Raw genomic sequence first — 16,484 nt, forward strand, 5'->3', positions numbered from 1 at the left:
AATTCTCATTATTTGTTTATTAAAAGTGTACAAAGAGCAACCTGGTATCGATCGGTATTAAATATAGGAACGGTATACAGTGATACATTGGCTTACGAACTTAATTGGTTCCCAGGCAGAGTGTGTAAGGCAAAAAGTGTGTATCCAAAAAATTAATTTCCCATAGGAAACCATTAAAATGAGGATAATTCGTTCCCAGGTCCCAATAAAACATAATTTTCTACTTTCTAATTTTCTAAGCCTTAAAACTACACAAAATATACCTTATTTTATGTATAATAAATGTGTTATGGTATTATAATTAAAGAAATAAACTGTAGTGTATAATAACGTCATTTTATTGACCTTTGCTTCTCTGCTTTCTCTGCGATAATTTTACCTAGTTCCTCATCAATCGTGTTCTGTTTAGCTGGGTTGATAGCTTTTTGCATCAAGTGTACAGATGGCCTGTGCGGGTTATTTGTGGAGTCTGATTGATGGGATATTTTAACCTTGCAGTCAACACTCTGCCTTTGAAATATTAAAGTTGAAACAAATCCAAATGTCACTGTTTTCTAACCATTTTCTCAGTCTCTCTCTGTCATCTGCCTGTGTCTTTAATGTTTAAACCACCTCCCCTCACTGCTGTGTTCTTGACCAATCACATGGCTTTAACCGAAGACTGGGAGCGGGGAATAGAGGACAAAAAAAGTCCTCTCCCATTTCCTTGTTAGGAGAACGGGCTCGTTCGCGCGAACGACAGATCACTCATTGTGGCGGTCCGTGTGTATCCCGAACAATAGTTCGTATGCCAAGGTAAAATTTTCATAAATTTAACGTGCGTAAACCGAAAAGTTCGTGAGTCAAGGAATTCGTAAACCTAGGTATCACTCTACTTGTAAGAAGTCTTTTTCAAAGTCATAAATGCAAAGACAGGCAGATCGATGACGTCGTGTAACTGAGTTTACAACACACCTTTTAACCGGTTGTTCCTCCTCCTTACCAACCGGATCGGGCCTTTCCCCGAGAGGGGGGCTGCTACCAAGTTTGGCGGCAAGGATGAGGCTTCCGTTGATGTGGCACCGAAGGCGGTCGCTCTCTCGCGAGATGTCAGACGCGTTCTGTATGACTAGGCGGTCGTAGGTGCGCAGGCCCATGTCCTCCGCCCCTTGCAGGAAGCGCTGCACACTCCCCTCGTCCTTGTACCGCGATGGTAGTCGATGGCGGACGCGTTGCCGGATGAGCCAGCCACGTACCACTGTATGGAAGGATTACAATTATTTAGATGTCACACAAATTTGAGTCATCAATAGTTTTTCTTTACCTTTCTGGCAGGTGATGATCTTTTTACGCAGCTGGTAGCAGCGGTCGTTGAGCTGGTCTGCCTGCCAGTACTTGAGAAACACTTTGCTGCGGCCCATCTAAACATGCACAAAAAAACACAAGTGACGAGGTTAAAGAAGCTGTGATGCTAAACAACATCGAGTGCAGTAGAGCAACAGCAACCTGTGAGACAACGGGAGCGCTGCGGAGTATGACAGATGTGTGGGTGTGGAGTTTTGACCCAGCATTCAATAAAAAAGCAAATAAAATAGGGGGTGGAAAGTGTCACTGTGGCGTTTGGGAGGGGACTAGAGGGTGATGGGGTGAATGACATTTCTCCGGCAGCTACTTGTAGAAAGGACATTTAAAAAGCAAACATTGCAAAGGGGTGTGTGTGAGGGTTGGGTGGTAGGGGGGGGCGATGGTTGTAGCTAACGTGACCCCTTGAGGTCAGTCACTCAGACACAACAGCAGTCTGGCAGACGGGACCAAGAAGAAGCCGGGTGGGCGCTTCCGATGGTTGTGTGTAAGCAACGACAAGGGAAGAATGATGATGAGGTGGGACAGCTGGAACGTGTTGACGAAGATTCCAAGGAATCTCTCACAAACAGGGAGGCGGAGGTCAGAGGATTAAGTCATTTAGCAAAATCTTTTGTTAGCGATGGGAAGACAGCAAAAGGCGCACACCTGCCATCCCTGCAGTTTGGTCTGCTGCAGTACACAGCGACACTTCTCCTCCTCCGACAGTTTTCTTTTGTCGACAAGCGTTGGGAAAGTGAGATCTTTGTATCTGAGACGCACAAAGATAAATAAAACATTAGAGGAGAGGAAAGAAAAAAAAGTGGTCAAGTTGAAGACGAGGCTTTAGTTCAAGAGAAACAATCGGACGAAAGGTCAGGAGGAGGGAGGTCAAAGACCAGCAAAACAGCATCTGTTCCTTTTTTGGGTTGCCTGGGGCAATTGTGGCTATGAATGGTCAACTGGATGAAGACATTGGTCTGGTTTTCGTCTGGGATGGAGACATGTTTGGTTTATACCAGTGCCTGGTATAAAAGTTAGCGGACAACTCTGAAAAGTTGCCTGCCCCGTTTTTCACAACTTGAAACATAATAAGACGACTAATCGCAAAAAAAAAAACATTGTTGCGAAGTATAAAGGATTTTTTTAAATGAAGGAAGTACTTATCACAAAGCCTCCCTTGCGTAATTTATGGTAAATATCCCTTACTGAAGATTTTGCTCCAGTTGTCGTTTGTCGTCATGTTTGCGTTGCGTTGTCTGCTAAAAGCCACATGGACTCCTCTTTCTAAGCGCCTTTCAAAACTCTCAAGTACACTTTACAGTCACGGTATAGTCCGAAGCACGAAACAGGCTTCTGATTGGCTGCCGTGACTAGTATGCAAATTGCCAAATGAATATTTGTTTGCCTATTTGCATACTCAGCACGGCAGCCAATCAGAAGCCTGTTTCGTGCTTCGGACTATACTGTGACTGTAAAGTGTACCTGGGAGTTTTGAAAGCTTAGAAAGAGGAGTCCAAGTGGCTTGTAGCTTTTGCTCTATTTAATGAAACAAACGTTTGATTTGAAAATATTTTTGTTTTTCTTTCTTGAAGAAGTTGTCGGCCAACCGGGCCGAGACGTTTTGAAAGTTGGATGCTCGACGTAAAAGTTGTACGCTCCGGGCCTCTGGGCAGACGTTATTTCAAACACTGTTTATACAAATGGAGACATTTCGTGATAAAAATGTGTCACGGTCCAGATTCCGGAATAATGTGAATATGAAAGACCTATTTGGAAAGTCCCATCAACTCAACAGATTTTGAAGCAACACAGATTGGTTTTGAAGCAGCTCAAAGGAATGCAGACCAATAAATCAGTGGGATTTCCAAAGGCCACGTTACCAGTCCATCCACTCACCATCGAGATAAGGACCCGCTGAGTGCAAAACCTTTCCACTCAGCAACTCGTTCGCACCCGGGAAGGGGTTACTGAAGATTTTATGGTATATCAGTGTGAAGATTGAAAACTGTTCTGGTCAATTTGGATTTTTTCATTTTCAGAAAGTATTGTTCATTTTGTTGTCATGTTTTATCAGACCAAACACATCTCACATTTCTATATATACAGTAAAGTCTCGTCATATCGATATCGGATATATCGATAGTCCCGGTTATATGGATACTATTTCTATGCACGCACGGAGAAAATTACATGCAAACAGGGTCGGATATATCGATAGTCCCGGTTATATCGATATTTTTTCGGACTCCCTTGAATATCGATATAACGAGACTTTACTGTATTTCATTTTTTGACAAATTGATGTCTTTGAGGGTCTTAAGGTGCTTAATTTATGGTAAATATCCCTTACTGAAGATTTATCTCCAGTTGTCATTTGTCGTCATGGTGCACAACGCAATGTTTGCGTTGTCTAATAAAAGCCACGTGGACTCCTCTTTCTAAGCGCCTTTCAAAACTCTCAAGTACACTTTACAGTCACGGTATGATGGCACGAAACAGGCTTCTAATTGGCTGCCGTGCCGAGTATGCAAACGAACGTTCGTTTGGCAATTTGCATACTCGGCACGGTAGCCAATCAGAAGCCTGTTTCGTGCTTCGGACTATACCGTGACTGTAAAGTGTACTTGAGAGTTTTGAAAGGCGCTCAGAAAGAGGAGTCCACGTGGCTTGTAGCGGTTTTCCTGTAGCTTTTGCTTTATTGAATAAAGCAAACGTTTGATTTGAAAAACATCTTTTTTTTTTCTTGAAGAAGTTGTCGGCCACCCGGACCGAGAAGTTTTGAAAGTTGTACGCCGCCGGGCCTCCGGGCAGACGTTATTTCAAACACTGCAACTATACTTGTTAAAAAAAGCGCAATATAGTCCACATTGCTACGGTCTTCTCGATGTCCCCTACTTTTTACTCATTGGATTACATTGGGAAACATCTGGCAGTGGTGCCAAAGAATGAAGCCTCTTTGCTCACTTCAGTTAAAGTTCAGCTTTCAAGGTCAGCCCCAGTGCAGTTGTAACAGCTTTTCTGGAACACTTTTTTACAAGATTTTAAAGTGCATCTGTGGGAATGGTCCGAGAGAGAATGGGGGGGGGGGGGGGTAGCTCACAGTCTGTTCAAGTTCATTCCAAAGGTGTTGGATTAGGTTCAGTCAAGTTCTTCAAAGCCAGATTCATCCGAAAATGCATTTGCGGCCTTTGGAAGAGAAACGGGTATTCCCCGACGCATTACTACCAAGTTGGATGCATACTTGTCCAAATGAGGAATTAAGAATCAAGTGGAACGAAAAGGGCCACGCCTATCCCATAATTAACAAATTGATTGATTAAAAGGATCGTATCAAAAGCTTGGAGCATATTTCAGCCGTCGCGCATGCATCCAATTTTCAAATCATAACGCTGTTGCGGTTGTTGATGCAGAGATGACGATTTCACACATACATCAAAAGAAGCAAATATAACAAGCAGATGGCTGTGGATATAAATCACTCATTTTGTTGTACTAGCGTGGGTGTACTTGATTTGCGCCTGAACTCTGGCTAACCCTCTTACTATATGGAAATACTAGTTCGGCAGACAGCGCCCGCGGTGCCCCAGAGGGCCAATAAAACACAAAAGAGCAGTGTAAACTCATGACCCCCTCAATGGGGATAACAAAACCAAAGATGGCCACTCCACAATCTTACAAGCCTTAAAGGACAACCGACACCACTTTTTTGTTTCCTAACTGACTTCAGAAAAACGTTTTATAGCATCTAAAATACCCAAAACACGCAGGGTGATATTTTTAGTCAAATGCAAAACACCAATAAAATGATTTAAAGTGTCTAAAAAATACTTCAAATTGAAACCGGAAGTGGCCAGTTTCAGAAGATCCCGCCCCCTTGTTCGTGGTGTCACCCCAAGACATCTTGCCTTGCTGGAGAAAAAAAACAATGGCTTCAGATTCGGAGAACATGCTTTCTTGTTACACATCTATGAATATGATTCAGATAGTTCTGAAGAGGAAAGCATACATGTTTGCAATCGATAAAATAATTTATTCCGTGCCATTTTGAGGTATCTGGGGGCGGAAAATGTAGCACCAAAAAGAGGCAGAAGAGGGCGACAAAGCTCCGTGTAAGGAATTAATCAGCCGGTGGAAAAGCTTTGTCGCCCTGTTCTGCCTCTTTTTCTTGCTACATGAAGTTTTCAGACCAAACAAAGTACAGCAAAATGCATTGACGTGATGGAACGACTGCTACAATGTGTCCTTTTTTCGGTCAGGGGCGTTCCTTCAGTGACGTAACGTGAGGACGCGTTACCAACTCAACAACAAGACTTCCGGAATATTCAGCGTGAGTCTTCAAAGGTAAAATATAGCTATATGCGGTGGAATCTTTGTAGAATACGCTCAGGAGAAGTCATTTGAAGCCATTTTACAAATTATGGACATTAAGGCGTCGGTTGTTCCTTAAGGGTTCCTTAACGCAAAAGTCACCCAATTTGAAGTTCGTCCATCTCCAAAGTCAATTAAAACGTCACGCAGATTTAACAAAAGCTCATCCAGTGAGAAACGTAAATGAATCCAAAAAAAATGTGGGGATTTTTCAAGCACTCAAACGTAATATCCGTGGCTTAATATTTCTAGCCTTATAGCATCAGAAAAGCCCCATCGCGCCGCGACTCAGCTAAACGCGCTACATAATGCGTGTTTACCCGCCAGGCAGCAGCAACGTGGGCCCACTTGTCACTACCCACTCACTGTGTGATGGAGTTGTCTCAAGTGCTCCGTGAAGAAATGCAGAGACACAAAAGATGGGCCGGGATTTACACGAGCGACACAAAACACAGACAGTATTTGACCTCGCACAACTGTCAGGAAATAAATCTGACCACAAAACGGAGAGTATCATAAAAGGCAAATAAAAGCAATGGTAAAATAGATTTACTCATAAATCTCCAGTTGCCAGGACACTAATGTAATTCCCCGAATACTGGCCGCTATGACTTTAGGGAAGCACCCTGCATGGTCACAGCGCCATGTGTGTGTGTGTGTGTGTACGTTTAGATTTGTGTTAACAAGAATAAAGAAATATTCAACATTACTGCGTTGACTGATTGCTCTGTTGTATGATTTGGTCATGGGCTACGACCAGATCTTCAAAGGGGGATAAATGGAAAAAGAGATTAAATCAGTACTCGGGCAAAAAATAAGAACAAGAGTCCCTTGGGAAAGAGAAAAAGAAAAATAGTAGGTCCATGAGTCGAGGCTGAGACCAGGAGGGGGTTATACATGTCACCTGGACCAGACACACTTGTTTTTTTTTTTAATCGTGTACATTGCCACTTAAAGGACAACCGAATTTGTAAAATCGCTTCAAATGACTTCTACTGAGCATATTTTTTAAAGATTCCACCGCTTATAGCTATATTTTACGTTTTAAGACTAGCGCTGAATATTCAAGAAGTCTTGTTTTTGAGTTGGCGACGAGTCCTCACCCTACGTCACTGAAGGAACGCTCCTGACCGAAAAAAGGACACGTTGTAGCGGCACTTTGTTTGGTCTGAAAACTTCGTGTTGATCCGTGTTGATGGCGAAATTAGAAGGAAAACATATAAATAACACGATGGTGAATCGTTGTGTGTTGCACCGAGCATCTATTTGATATTCGCTGACAAAAATTCCAAGGTTTTTTTCCCAAGATGGCGGCGCGTGAACACACAGCGGCTCCCCTCTCCCGGCAAATTGGCGTTTTCATGTTTATGTTTGTTAAAGTAATTATAAGTGTCTTGCATGCTGGGTCCGAGAGGACAGTAATTTCATCTGTGCTGTATGTCATGCATATTAGCATATTTGACAATAAAGCTGACTTTGACTTTGACATTTCCCCCCCAGATACCTCAAAATGACACTGAATAAATTATTTAATCGATTGCAAACATGTATGCTTTCCTCTTCAGAACTATTTGAATCATATTCATAACTGGATGTGTAACAAGAAAGCATATTCTCCGAATCTGAAGCCATTGTTTTGATTCTCCAGCAATGCAAGACGTCTTGGCGTGACATCACAAACTGGGGGCGGGACTTTCTGAAAATACCCAATTCGCAGCTCAATTTTTTTTTGCAGATTTTGGATACTTTAAGTCATTTTTATTGGTATTTTGCATTCGGCTAAAAATATCATACTGCATATTTTGGGTATTTTAGATTCTATAAAACGTTTTTCTGATGTCAGTTAGGAAACAAAAAAGTGTGGTCAGTTGTCCTTTAAGTCGCTCTTATGTGAAACAGATCATAAATACAGTAAAGTCTCGTTATATCGATATTCAAGGGAGTCCGAAAAAATATCGATATAACCGGGACTATCAATATATCCGATATCGATATAACGAGACTTTACTGTAGTTTGGGTAAATCATTCCCAAGGCTTTTAGTGGGGCACCCAGTAGATATTATTTAATTAATGCCAAGATTATTCGGAGCTCTTTGGAAAACATTATCCCTTGTAAGGACCAAAGACTTTGAGAATCCCTGCTGTTGATGATGTCATTTTTTTTAATGGATGACTCGCAGGCAGAGAAGCATCAGCATCCAGAAGTCATGGCAACCTTCCTTGTTGTTTTTAGAAGCACATTATGACCTGGAATAGGTTCACTTTAGGAGGATGATGGGAGTCCATTGGAGCTAATGAATGGCACTATCACATTTCTCATGTCAACGTGACACGGGCGCATTAAGCAGTGAGTCAGTTTTGTGTGAGGTCTCCATGTCCCGGTACTTCAATTTTACGTTATTAGTACACCTCTTTTCTTAACTGCATCGCTGCTCTTACCACTTTGCCTCAGCGTAGTTTTCTTGCGGTGTCAAAATAGTTTTTTTTTCCCTCCATAAGTTTTACCAGGAAGTACAGAGGATGATTCTATTAAATATCTCTTTGGCATTTTACTCTTTCCCTGTTCTTCACATTCTTAGAACTAGCAGTGTCTAAAAACTCATGACAAAAAGTTAGTGGACACCCGGGCAGACAACTCTGAGAAGTTGCTTGCCCCCATTTTTCACAATTTGAAACACAATAAAACGACTAACAGTAAAAAAAAATAAAATAAAACATAGTGGCAAAGTATAAAGGATTTTCTAAAATTAAGGAAGTACCTACCACAAATGCTCCCTTGCTTAATTTATGGTAAATACCCCTTGCTGAAGATTTCGCTCCAGTTGTCATTTATCGTCATAGTATACAATGTTTGCAATGTTGGACTCCTCTTTCTAAGCGGCTTTCAAAACTCTCAAGTACACTTTACAGTCACGGTATAGTCCGAATCACAAAGCAGGCTTCTGATTGGCTGCCGGTGCAGAGTATGCAAATTTCTAAACGAACATTCGTTTCCCAGAAAATGCACAAGATGGCGCCCAAACTCCGTTGGAAATGGGCTGATTTGTTTGCTGGGAATTTGTGTCAACTAGTATCAAATAGTAGTCTTGGTGCAACACAATGATTCACTATCGCATTATTTATGAGTTTTCCTTCTAATTTCGCTACCAATACGGATCAACACGAAGTTTTCAGACCAAACAAAGTACCCAAAATGCATTGCGTGTCGCTTTCTCGGTCAGGGGCGTTCCAGACGTGACGTCGCGGTAGGTATCGTCACCAACTCAAAAACAAGACTTCCTGAACGTGGTGGAATCTTTGTAAAATACGCTCAGTAGAAGTCATTTGAAGTGATTTTACACATTATGGATGCAACTTGTCCGGGGGCGTCGGTTGTCCTTTAAAGGTCCAGCCAATGCCTGCATCTTAACATTTTTCCCCCCCCACACACATTATTTTCTCAATTAATGCTGCATTTTCACCGTATTCAATAAAAGCAAAACCTCATTCACACTGACCTGTTGAGGAAGCCGGGAAAGGACAGGCGCACGGGATAGCCGTAACGGAAAGTGCGCACCATGTCAAGCACGCCGACGTGTCGCAATTGTGCAGACATGTGGGAGCTGTCGAAGGTGTCGGGCTGACCGCTGGTGTTGGGGCGCATGCACTCCACAAAGTGGGCTATGGAAGCTTGCAACTTGCTGATGACCTCTGACAATGAGTTCTGCATGGAAGAAGAGGGAAAAAGGGTACGTTACGATAAGGCAAGATTGTGCTGTGAATGATGACCTACAATGTGTTTCATAAAGTCTGTTCTTTGTTTGACACGAGAGAAGAAAATGAGATTCTCTGATGGACCTGGTGGTATATTTTTTTTTCAAGTTCTAATTCATTTTACTGCGCAAATGTTATGTATGAAACTGCAAGAATCCAAACTAGGGTGCGGAAAATCCTACTGGACCCTCCGCACCCTGCCCACCACCTTTTCCAGCTACTCCCCTCAGTAGCCCAAATAGAACTGTCTAGTGCCACTTTACAATTTTTTGATGAAGATACTAGTGCAGCGTATTCTACCGAAAACAAATTCCTTGTGTGGCAATAAAGATGATTCTGATTCTGAGATATGATAAGTATGAGCGTGTCTTCTTTTGAGAACAACCTCCTTTATTCATTTTCATTTCAGTGCTGCCCCAATACTCCATTGTACTCACGCATACTTCAACTTGAAAACAACTGCATGCTTCGCCACTCCCCAAACGTCAACCTCACGCTCCGCATACCTTACAATTCCCACTCCCCCTCAACTCTGAGCCCTCAACGGGCCTTACGTCGGAGAATGCGTGCGTTCTGGCAGCATAGGAAGGATGCGCGTCACACAGAGCATGCCGTCCATTGTTCATTCATTCATGGGGAGGGCTTCAAGCGTGGTACAGCGTCATTCTTCAACCTACTCTCACCAGCGCCCCCGTCGCCAACTCCCCCAAGGGACTCTTGGACCACGCGCCCAAAATGCCACTGTGATTGTAAAGCACACTGGTTGCATTTAAAGCACAGGCGCCGCTTCTCCGAGGCACGTTCGGCGGACTTGAATCACCAGCAGGCAAAGCGCTTCCCCTCTCTTAAAGGACAACCGACGCCTCCAGATAAGTTGTGTCCATAATTTGTAAAATCACTTCAAATGACTACTACTGAGCGTATTTTACAAAGATTTTCCCGCATATAGCTATATTTTACGGTTTAAGACTCACGCTGAATATTCCGGAAGTCTTGTTTTTGAGTTGGTGACGAGTCCTCAACCTACGTCACTGAAGGAACGCTCCTGACCAAAAAAAGGACACGTTGTAGCAGTCCTTCCATCACGTCAATGCATTTTGCTGTACTTGTTTGGTCTGAAAATGTTGTGTTGCGCCAAAAAGAGGCAGAAGAGGGCGACAAAGCTCCGTGTAAGGAATTAATCAGCCTGTGGAAACGGGCAGATTAATTCCTTACACGGAGCTTTGTCGCCATTTTCTGCCTCTTTTTAGTGCTACATTTCCCCCCACTATTGCCTCAAAATGGCACGGAATAAATTATTTAATCGATTGCAAACATGTATGCTTTCCTCTTCAGAACTATTTGAATCATATTCATAACAGGATGAGTAACAAGAAAGCATCTTCTCAGAATCTGAAGCCATTGTTTTGATTCTCGAGCAAAGCAAGACGTCCTAGTGTGACGTCACGAACAATGGGGCGGGACCTTCTGAAATAGAAACTTTCTGAGGTAATTTTGAAGTAGTTTTGGGACACTTTCAGTCATTTTTATTGGTGTTTTGCATTTGACAAAAAATATCATCTTGCGTGTTTTGGGTATTTAAGATGCTATAAAACGTTTCTCTGATGTCAGTTAGGAAACAAAAAAATGGTGTCGGTTGTCCTTTAACTGATATTGTTGTCAATGTTACAGATTCATTCAAAGCCTCGCGGTTTTACGACGCAATGTCGGGCTTTCAAGTATGACAGTCAAATTTACCACGCGGGCAATTATTCTGAGTAAAAAGCAAGCCACAAATGTTGAATCCTTGGAAAAATGATTATACAGGCCAACGTTCGCTCTACGCTGCGTGGGTGAGCAATTGTCTGTGCACCATACGCAGACATTTCGACACTCATTCCTTTGTTTACACCCCAGTTTAATCTAAAAACAGGACATCACATCCTTCCCACCGTGGTTGTACAATGTACAATGCACACACAATAGTTTTACTGTATAATACCATGACATGCATTGATGTACGTACAACTGACATGAATGACTCCAGGTGACACACAGACTGCTCCATTCTGGAAGTCTAATTACGGGCGTAGAATACGGGAACCTTAAAGGACAACCGACGTCTCCGGACAAGTTGTGTCCATAATTTGTAAAATGGCTTCAAATGACTTCTACTGAGCGTATTTTACAAAGATTCCACCGCATATAGCTATATTTTACGTTTTAAGACTCGCGCTGAATATTCAGGAAGTCTTGTTTTTGAGTTGAGGACGAGTCCCTATGTGACGTCACTAAAGGAACGCCCCACACCGAAAAAAGACACATTGTAGCAGTCCTTCCATCACGTCAATGTATTTTGCTGTATTGTTTGGTCTGAAAACGTTGTGTTGCACCTAAAAGCCGCCAGAAGAGGGTGTCCAAGCTCCATATAAGGGATTTATCAGCCTGTGGAAACGGAGGTGGCCACAGGAGGTCGCCATTTTGTGCCTCTTTTTTTGGGTGAGACATTTCCCCCCAATGTTGCCTCAAAATGGCACGAAATAAATTCTTTAATCGATTGCAAACATGTATGCTTTCCTCTTCACAACTATTTGAATCATATTCATAACTGGAGGCGTAACAAAAAAGCATATTCTCCGAATCTGAAGACATTTTTTTGATTCTCCAGCAATGCAAGACGTCTTGGCGTGACGTCACGAACTGGGGGCGGGACCTTCTGAAACTCGCTATTTCCGAGGTCATTTTGAAGCAGTTTTGGGACACTTTAAGGCATTTTTATTGGTGTTTTGCATTTGAATTAAAATATCATACTGCATGTTTTGGGTATTCTTTCCATCACTTTGCTGCTGTGAAATGTAAATTTCTCCACTGCAAGACTAATAAAGGCTAATCCAATCCAATCATCAACATTTCATGAGTGACTGATGCAGTGAATGTCGTTACCCTCAACTGGACCGCCACTGTATCGGGTCCGCAGCGTTCTAGACGTTGAAGGAAGGAGCTGGAGCTTTTCTTCTTTAAGATCTGACAAACAATCAAAATCAGATAGACACATGAGTAACTTCAAAGCGCGTTAAAATCATTTGGATATTTCCAAGTGTGATATGGAGACTAGCTCTCATTACCATGGCAACCCAACCCTAATCTTAAATGGTTTAAAGACAAATTGGGGATTGACCGAGAACACATTCCATATTGTGATGTGCAGTTTAGAAATGCGTTTATCATCAGTGCAGGCGTACACGTAAATCCTTTCACTCCTTTTTTGGTATGTTTTGCTTATTGACGATGAAACCGTTGCCACCCCTGTCAGTGCATGATATTGCCTTACCTCACGAGACCTCAGTTCAGTGAGCACCACATTGCGTTGGATTTGACTTTTCAGTGACAGCATTAAAATCTTCATTTTATTTGAAAGAAAAATTCACAAAGCCATTATGACACCACGCGAGATGTGATATACACACACACACACACACATACAAATGCACGCACACACACACGCATGCACGCACGCACACACACACACACACACACACATTCCTGTGTCAATGCTTTTGTGAGGTCCGGATAACTCAAGAGGAGTGAGGCCCACCGTTGCTGATAAGTTTAGAGAAGAACTAGTGTTACATTTGAACACTAAACGTCATCCCATTTCCCATCTTTAAAAACAAAGAAATAAAAAGTGGACTTGAAATTGAAATAACAGCAGGAGAGAGGTTTCTTATTGGGTACATTCAAAGTCCTCACCCCTGTAGTGAATTTGGTTAAAATATATTTTTACTTTTTGTGGTATGAACTTTTTCCTCTCATTAAACACGCACACACACACACACATAAACACACACAGTGAGTAAAAAGTGTGTGAATCCTAGTGAAATGAAAATACACACCAAAAAAATCATTTTGGGTGAATTTGTGAGGACCTCGCTGAAACTTTAACAGATGCATATAGAGACCCTCTAGAAGCCTTTAGAATGAAAAAGTTGAGAGGATCGGCCTAAAGGTCCTCACTTGTCAAAAATGTCCTCACTACGTATGGTATAAAATGTTAGTGGTCCTCACAAGACTAGTCATACAAACACACACACAGGACCGTTTTAAGGGTCCTGATGTAAACCAGTGTGCTAAATGGCGAATGAGCCACAGAGACAGAAAGCCATACCCTCAGGAGGTGATATGGGCAGGAAGTGTCTTCAGTCACATGTGCATGAGTGAAAGGAGGTTTTCAAAACAACCAAACATACGAAATGGAAAAATTTGAATGCACCACATGATTTGTTCAAAGATGATTTTAGTTAAGATCGAATACCATGAGAAACATTTTGTGTCATCTCTATTGTGCCCAGATTGCAAGTGTGTATGTTTGTGTGTGTGCATGTGTGTGTGTCTGTGTGTGTGTGTGCATACACATGGCTGTATTGTAAGGTTTTGTTTATTTATTTTTGTCGGTTTGGGCCATACAAACAAATCTAATTCCCATTGGTTTATAAATAGCCTATGATGGGAAGAAGTTTAAATTAGGTCGGCATGTTTTTTTTCCCTTCTAAAAATACCATTCCTCTTTTTTCATTGATTGTGAGCTCTGTCGTTCGTAATTAAAGAGCTCATGACTGGCTGTATCTTGGACATCCTTCCACTCATCAATTAAAGGACAACTGACACCATTCTTTTTGTTTCCTAACTGACATTTGTTTTGTAACTGACGTGAAAACGTTTTATCGCATCTAAAATACCCAAAACACGCAGGCTGATATTTTTAGTCAAATGCAAAACACCAATAAAAATGAGTTAAAGTGTCCCAAAACTGCAAAAAAATTGAGCGCAAATTGGGGATTTTCAGAAAGTCCCGCCCCCAGTTCGTGACATCACGCCAAGACGTCTTCCCTTGCTCGAAAATCAAAACAATGGCTTCAAATTCGGATAAGATGCTTTCTTGTTACTCTTCCAGTTATGAATATGATTCAAATAGTTCTGAAGAGGAAAGCATAAATGTTTGCAATCGATTAAAGAAGTCTTTCCGGGTCATTTTGAGGCGTCTGGACTGCAATGTAGCGTCCCAGAAAATGCACAAGATGGCGCCCAAGCTCTGTTGGAAATGGGTTGATTTGTCTCCTGGGAATTTGTGTCAACTAGTATCAAATAGTAGTCTTGGTGCAACCCAATACGATTCACCATTGTGTTATTCATGACTTTTCCTTCTAATTTCGCCATCAACACGGATAAACACGAAGTTTTCAGACCAAACAAGTACAGCAAAATATATTGACGTGATGGAAGGACTGCTACAATGTGTCTTTTTTTTGGTCAGGGGCGTTCCTTTAGTGACGTCACGTGGGGATCGTTATCAACTCGAAAACAAGACTTCCTGAATATTCAGCGTGAGTCTTAAAACATAAAATTTAGCTATATGCTATATGGAATATTTGTAAAATATGCTCAGTAGAAGTCATTTGAAGTCATTTTACAAATTATGGACACAACTAGTCTGGAGGCGTCGGTTGTCCTTTCAGGCACCAAACTCAACAAACCGAACAGGATGTGGCATACATGAGATTTGAGATCTGTGAAAGAGCAAATCTGGTACCAAACGATACCTTGGTGAGGTCACGAAACACCCGATGTGGTTGAGGAGGCACGTTAGCCAAGTTGGCTGGTGGGATCCTGTTGAGCAGCAGTAAAGCTTTGGAGCCCCTGAACCCGACCTGACCTTGAGCTGCTGGGACCAGCGAACCAGTCTGAGTCGACTTGGCCAGGAAGAGCTGCCGCAGCAACACACTCTCGCTGGCTGCAGGGTACGAAACACATAAACAAGCATGAAAGAGAAGCAAGGGCATTGGTGGAAACAGGGAGAGAAGAATCATGGCAGGTGGGGAGGGTCTGATGTAAACAATTAGCGGGCACGTTTGGAACAAAACGTTTCCATGTCATAAGAAACGTGACGTTTATGTGGAGTGGTTTTTATGTGAAACCACAGAGAGGAAGTGTGGGACCTTCAAATTAGAATCGACTTTATTTCTCAATGTTGGAAAAAATGATGTATCTCTTTCTGGTTCTGGCTCTACGGAGTTTTACGATGAAACATCAGCCAGGGACCAAAGTGGTGAACCAAAAAGACTACTTTATTCTTGTAAACAACAGATGGACATGTCTGGTCGAGGTGGGAAAGCCAAAGGAGCCAAGGGCTCATGGCGCCGCGAGATTGGCTGTCTTTGCAGCCTGTCCTGCATTTTGTTTTTCTACTTCTTCCTTTCCTCTTACTTTCATCACTTTGCTGCTGTGAAATGTACATTTCTCCACTCCAAGATTTATAAAGGCTAATCCAATCCAATCCAAAAAGTCCGATATAGCGGTTAAAAGGTAGCGTAGCGCCGCTTCTGGTCAACCGATGAATGTCAGCGGAAGACTTAGTGAACAACACATGCCAACTAAAGTGCATAAGAGGGAATATTTGATTACAGTCAGCTAATGAGCAAAGAAAAAAAAACATCATTTAAGCAATTTAGGGATTTAATTACACAGCGCTTCAGAGCTAATTGTCTCTTCATTTAAAGCAATCACTTACATTGATCTCATCAACTTGTAGAAGCTTAAGGGCTTAGAGAGGAAGCCGCAAGGCCGCATATAAAATAAAACTGGCACACGGTGAGGGTACGCGTGCTTCTTATTCACATTAAAATACTGCCTGTCAAGAGGGGCTAACTCAGGGCACCAACTTTGGGTCATCATGTAACCAACAGTCAGTCTGTCAAAGTATCTTAAAGGACAACCAACACCATTTTTTTGTTTCCTAACTGACATCAGAAAAAAAACGTTTTATAGCATCTAAAATACCCAAAACACGCAGGCTGATATTTTTAGTCAAATGAAAAACACCAATAAAAATGACTTAAAGTGTCCCAAAACTGCTTCAAAATGACCTCGGAAATGGCGAGTTTCAGAAGGTCCCGCCCCCTTGTTCGTGACGTCACGCCAGGTCGTCTTGCCTTGCTCGAGAATCAAAACTTCAGATTCGGAGAAGATACTTTCTTGTTATTCATCAGTTATGAATATGATTGAA

At 42.1% G+C, this 16,484-nt stretch overlaps 1 protein-coding gene across 5 annotated transcripts in view; it reads right to left on the reverse strand.

Moving 5' to 3' along the window:
• myo16 (myosin XVI) overlaps window positions 1-16,484 on the reverse strand; it is a 101,981-nt gene that overhangs the window by 18,539 nt on the left and 66,958 nt on the right. For all 5 annotated transcript variants that reach the window (XR_016115799.1, XM_089002779.1, XM_089002780.1 and 2 more), the window contains 6 exons: window positions 15,022-15,212; window positions 12,368-12,448; window positions 9,190-9,395; window positions 1,990-2,092; window positions 1,304-1,400; window positions 955-1,237 (listed from right to left, as the gene is read on the reverse strand). Coding sequence is in view for 4 of the 5 variants with exons in the window: in XM_089002779.1 (XP_088858905.1) it covers window positions 955-1,237; window positions 1,304-1,400; window positions 1,990-2,092; window positions 9,190-9,395; window positions 12,368-12,448; window positions 15,022-15,212 (961 nt within the window). In the remaining variant the exon portion in view is untranslated. The remainder of the gene's footprint in view (window positions 1-954; window positions 1,238-1,303; window positions 1,401-1,989; window positions 2,093-9,189; window positions 9,396-12,367; window positions 12,449-15,021; window positions 15,213-16,484) is intronic.

Source organism: Hippocampus bargibanti, linkage group LG08 (assembly GCF_051943395.1).
Source record: "Hippocampus bargibanti isolate YZ-2025 linkage group LG08, ASM5194339v1, whole genome shotgun sequence".
NCBI classification, from domain to species: domain Eukaryota; kingdom Metazoa; phylum Chordata; class Actinopteri; order Syngnathiformes; family Syngnathidae; genus Hippocampus; species Hippocampus bargibanti.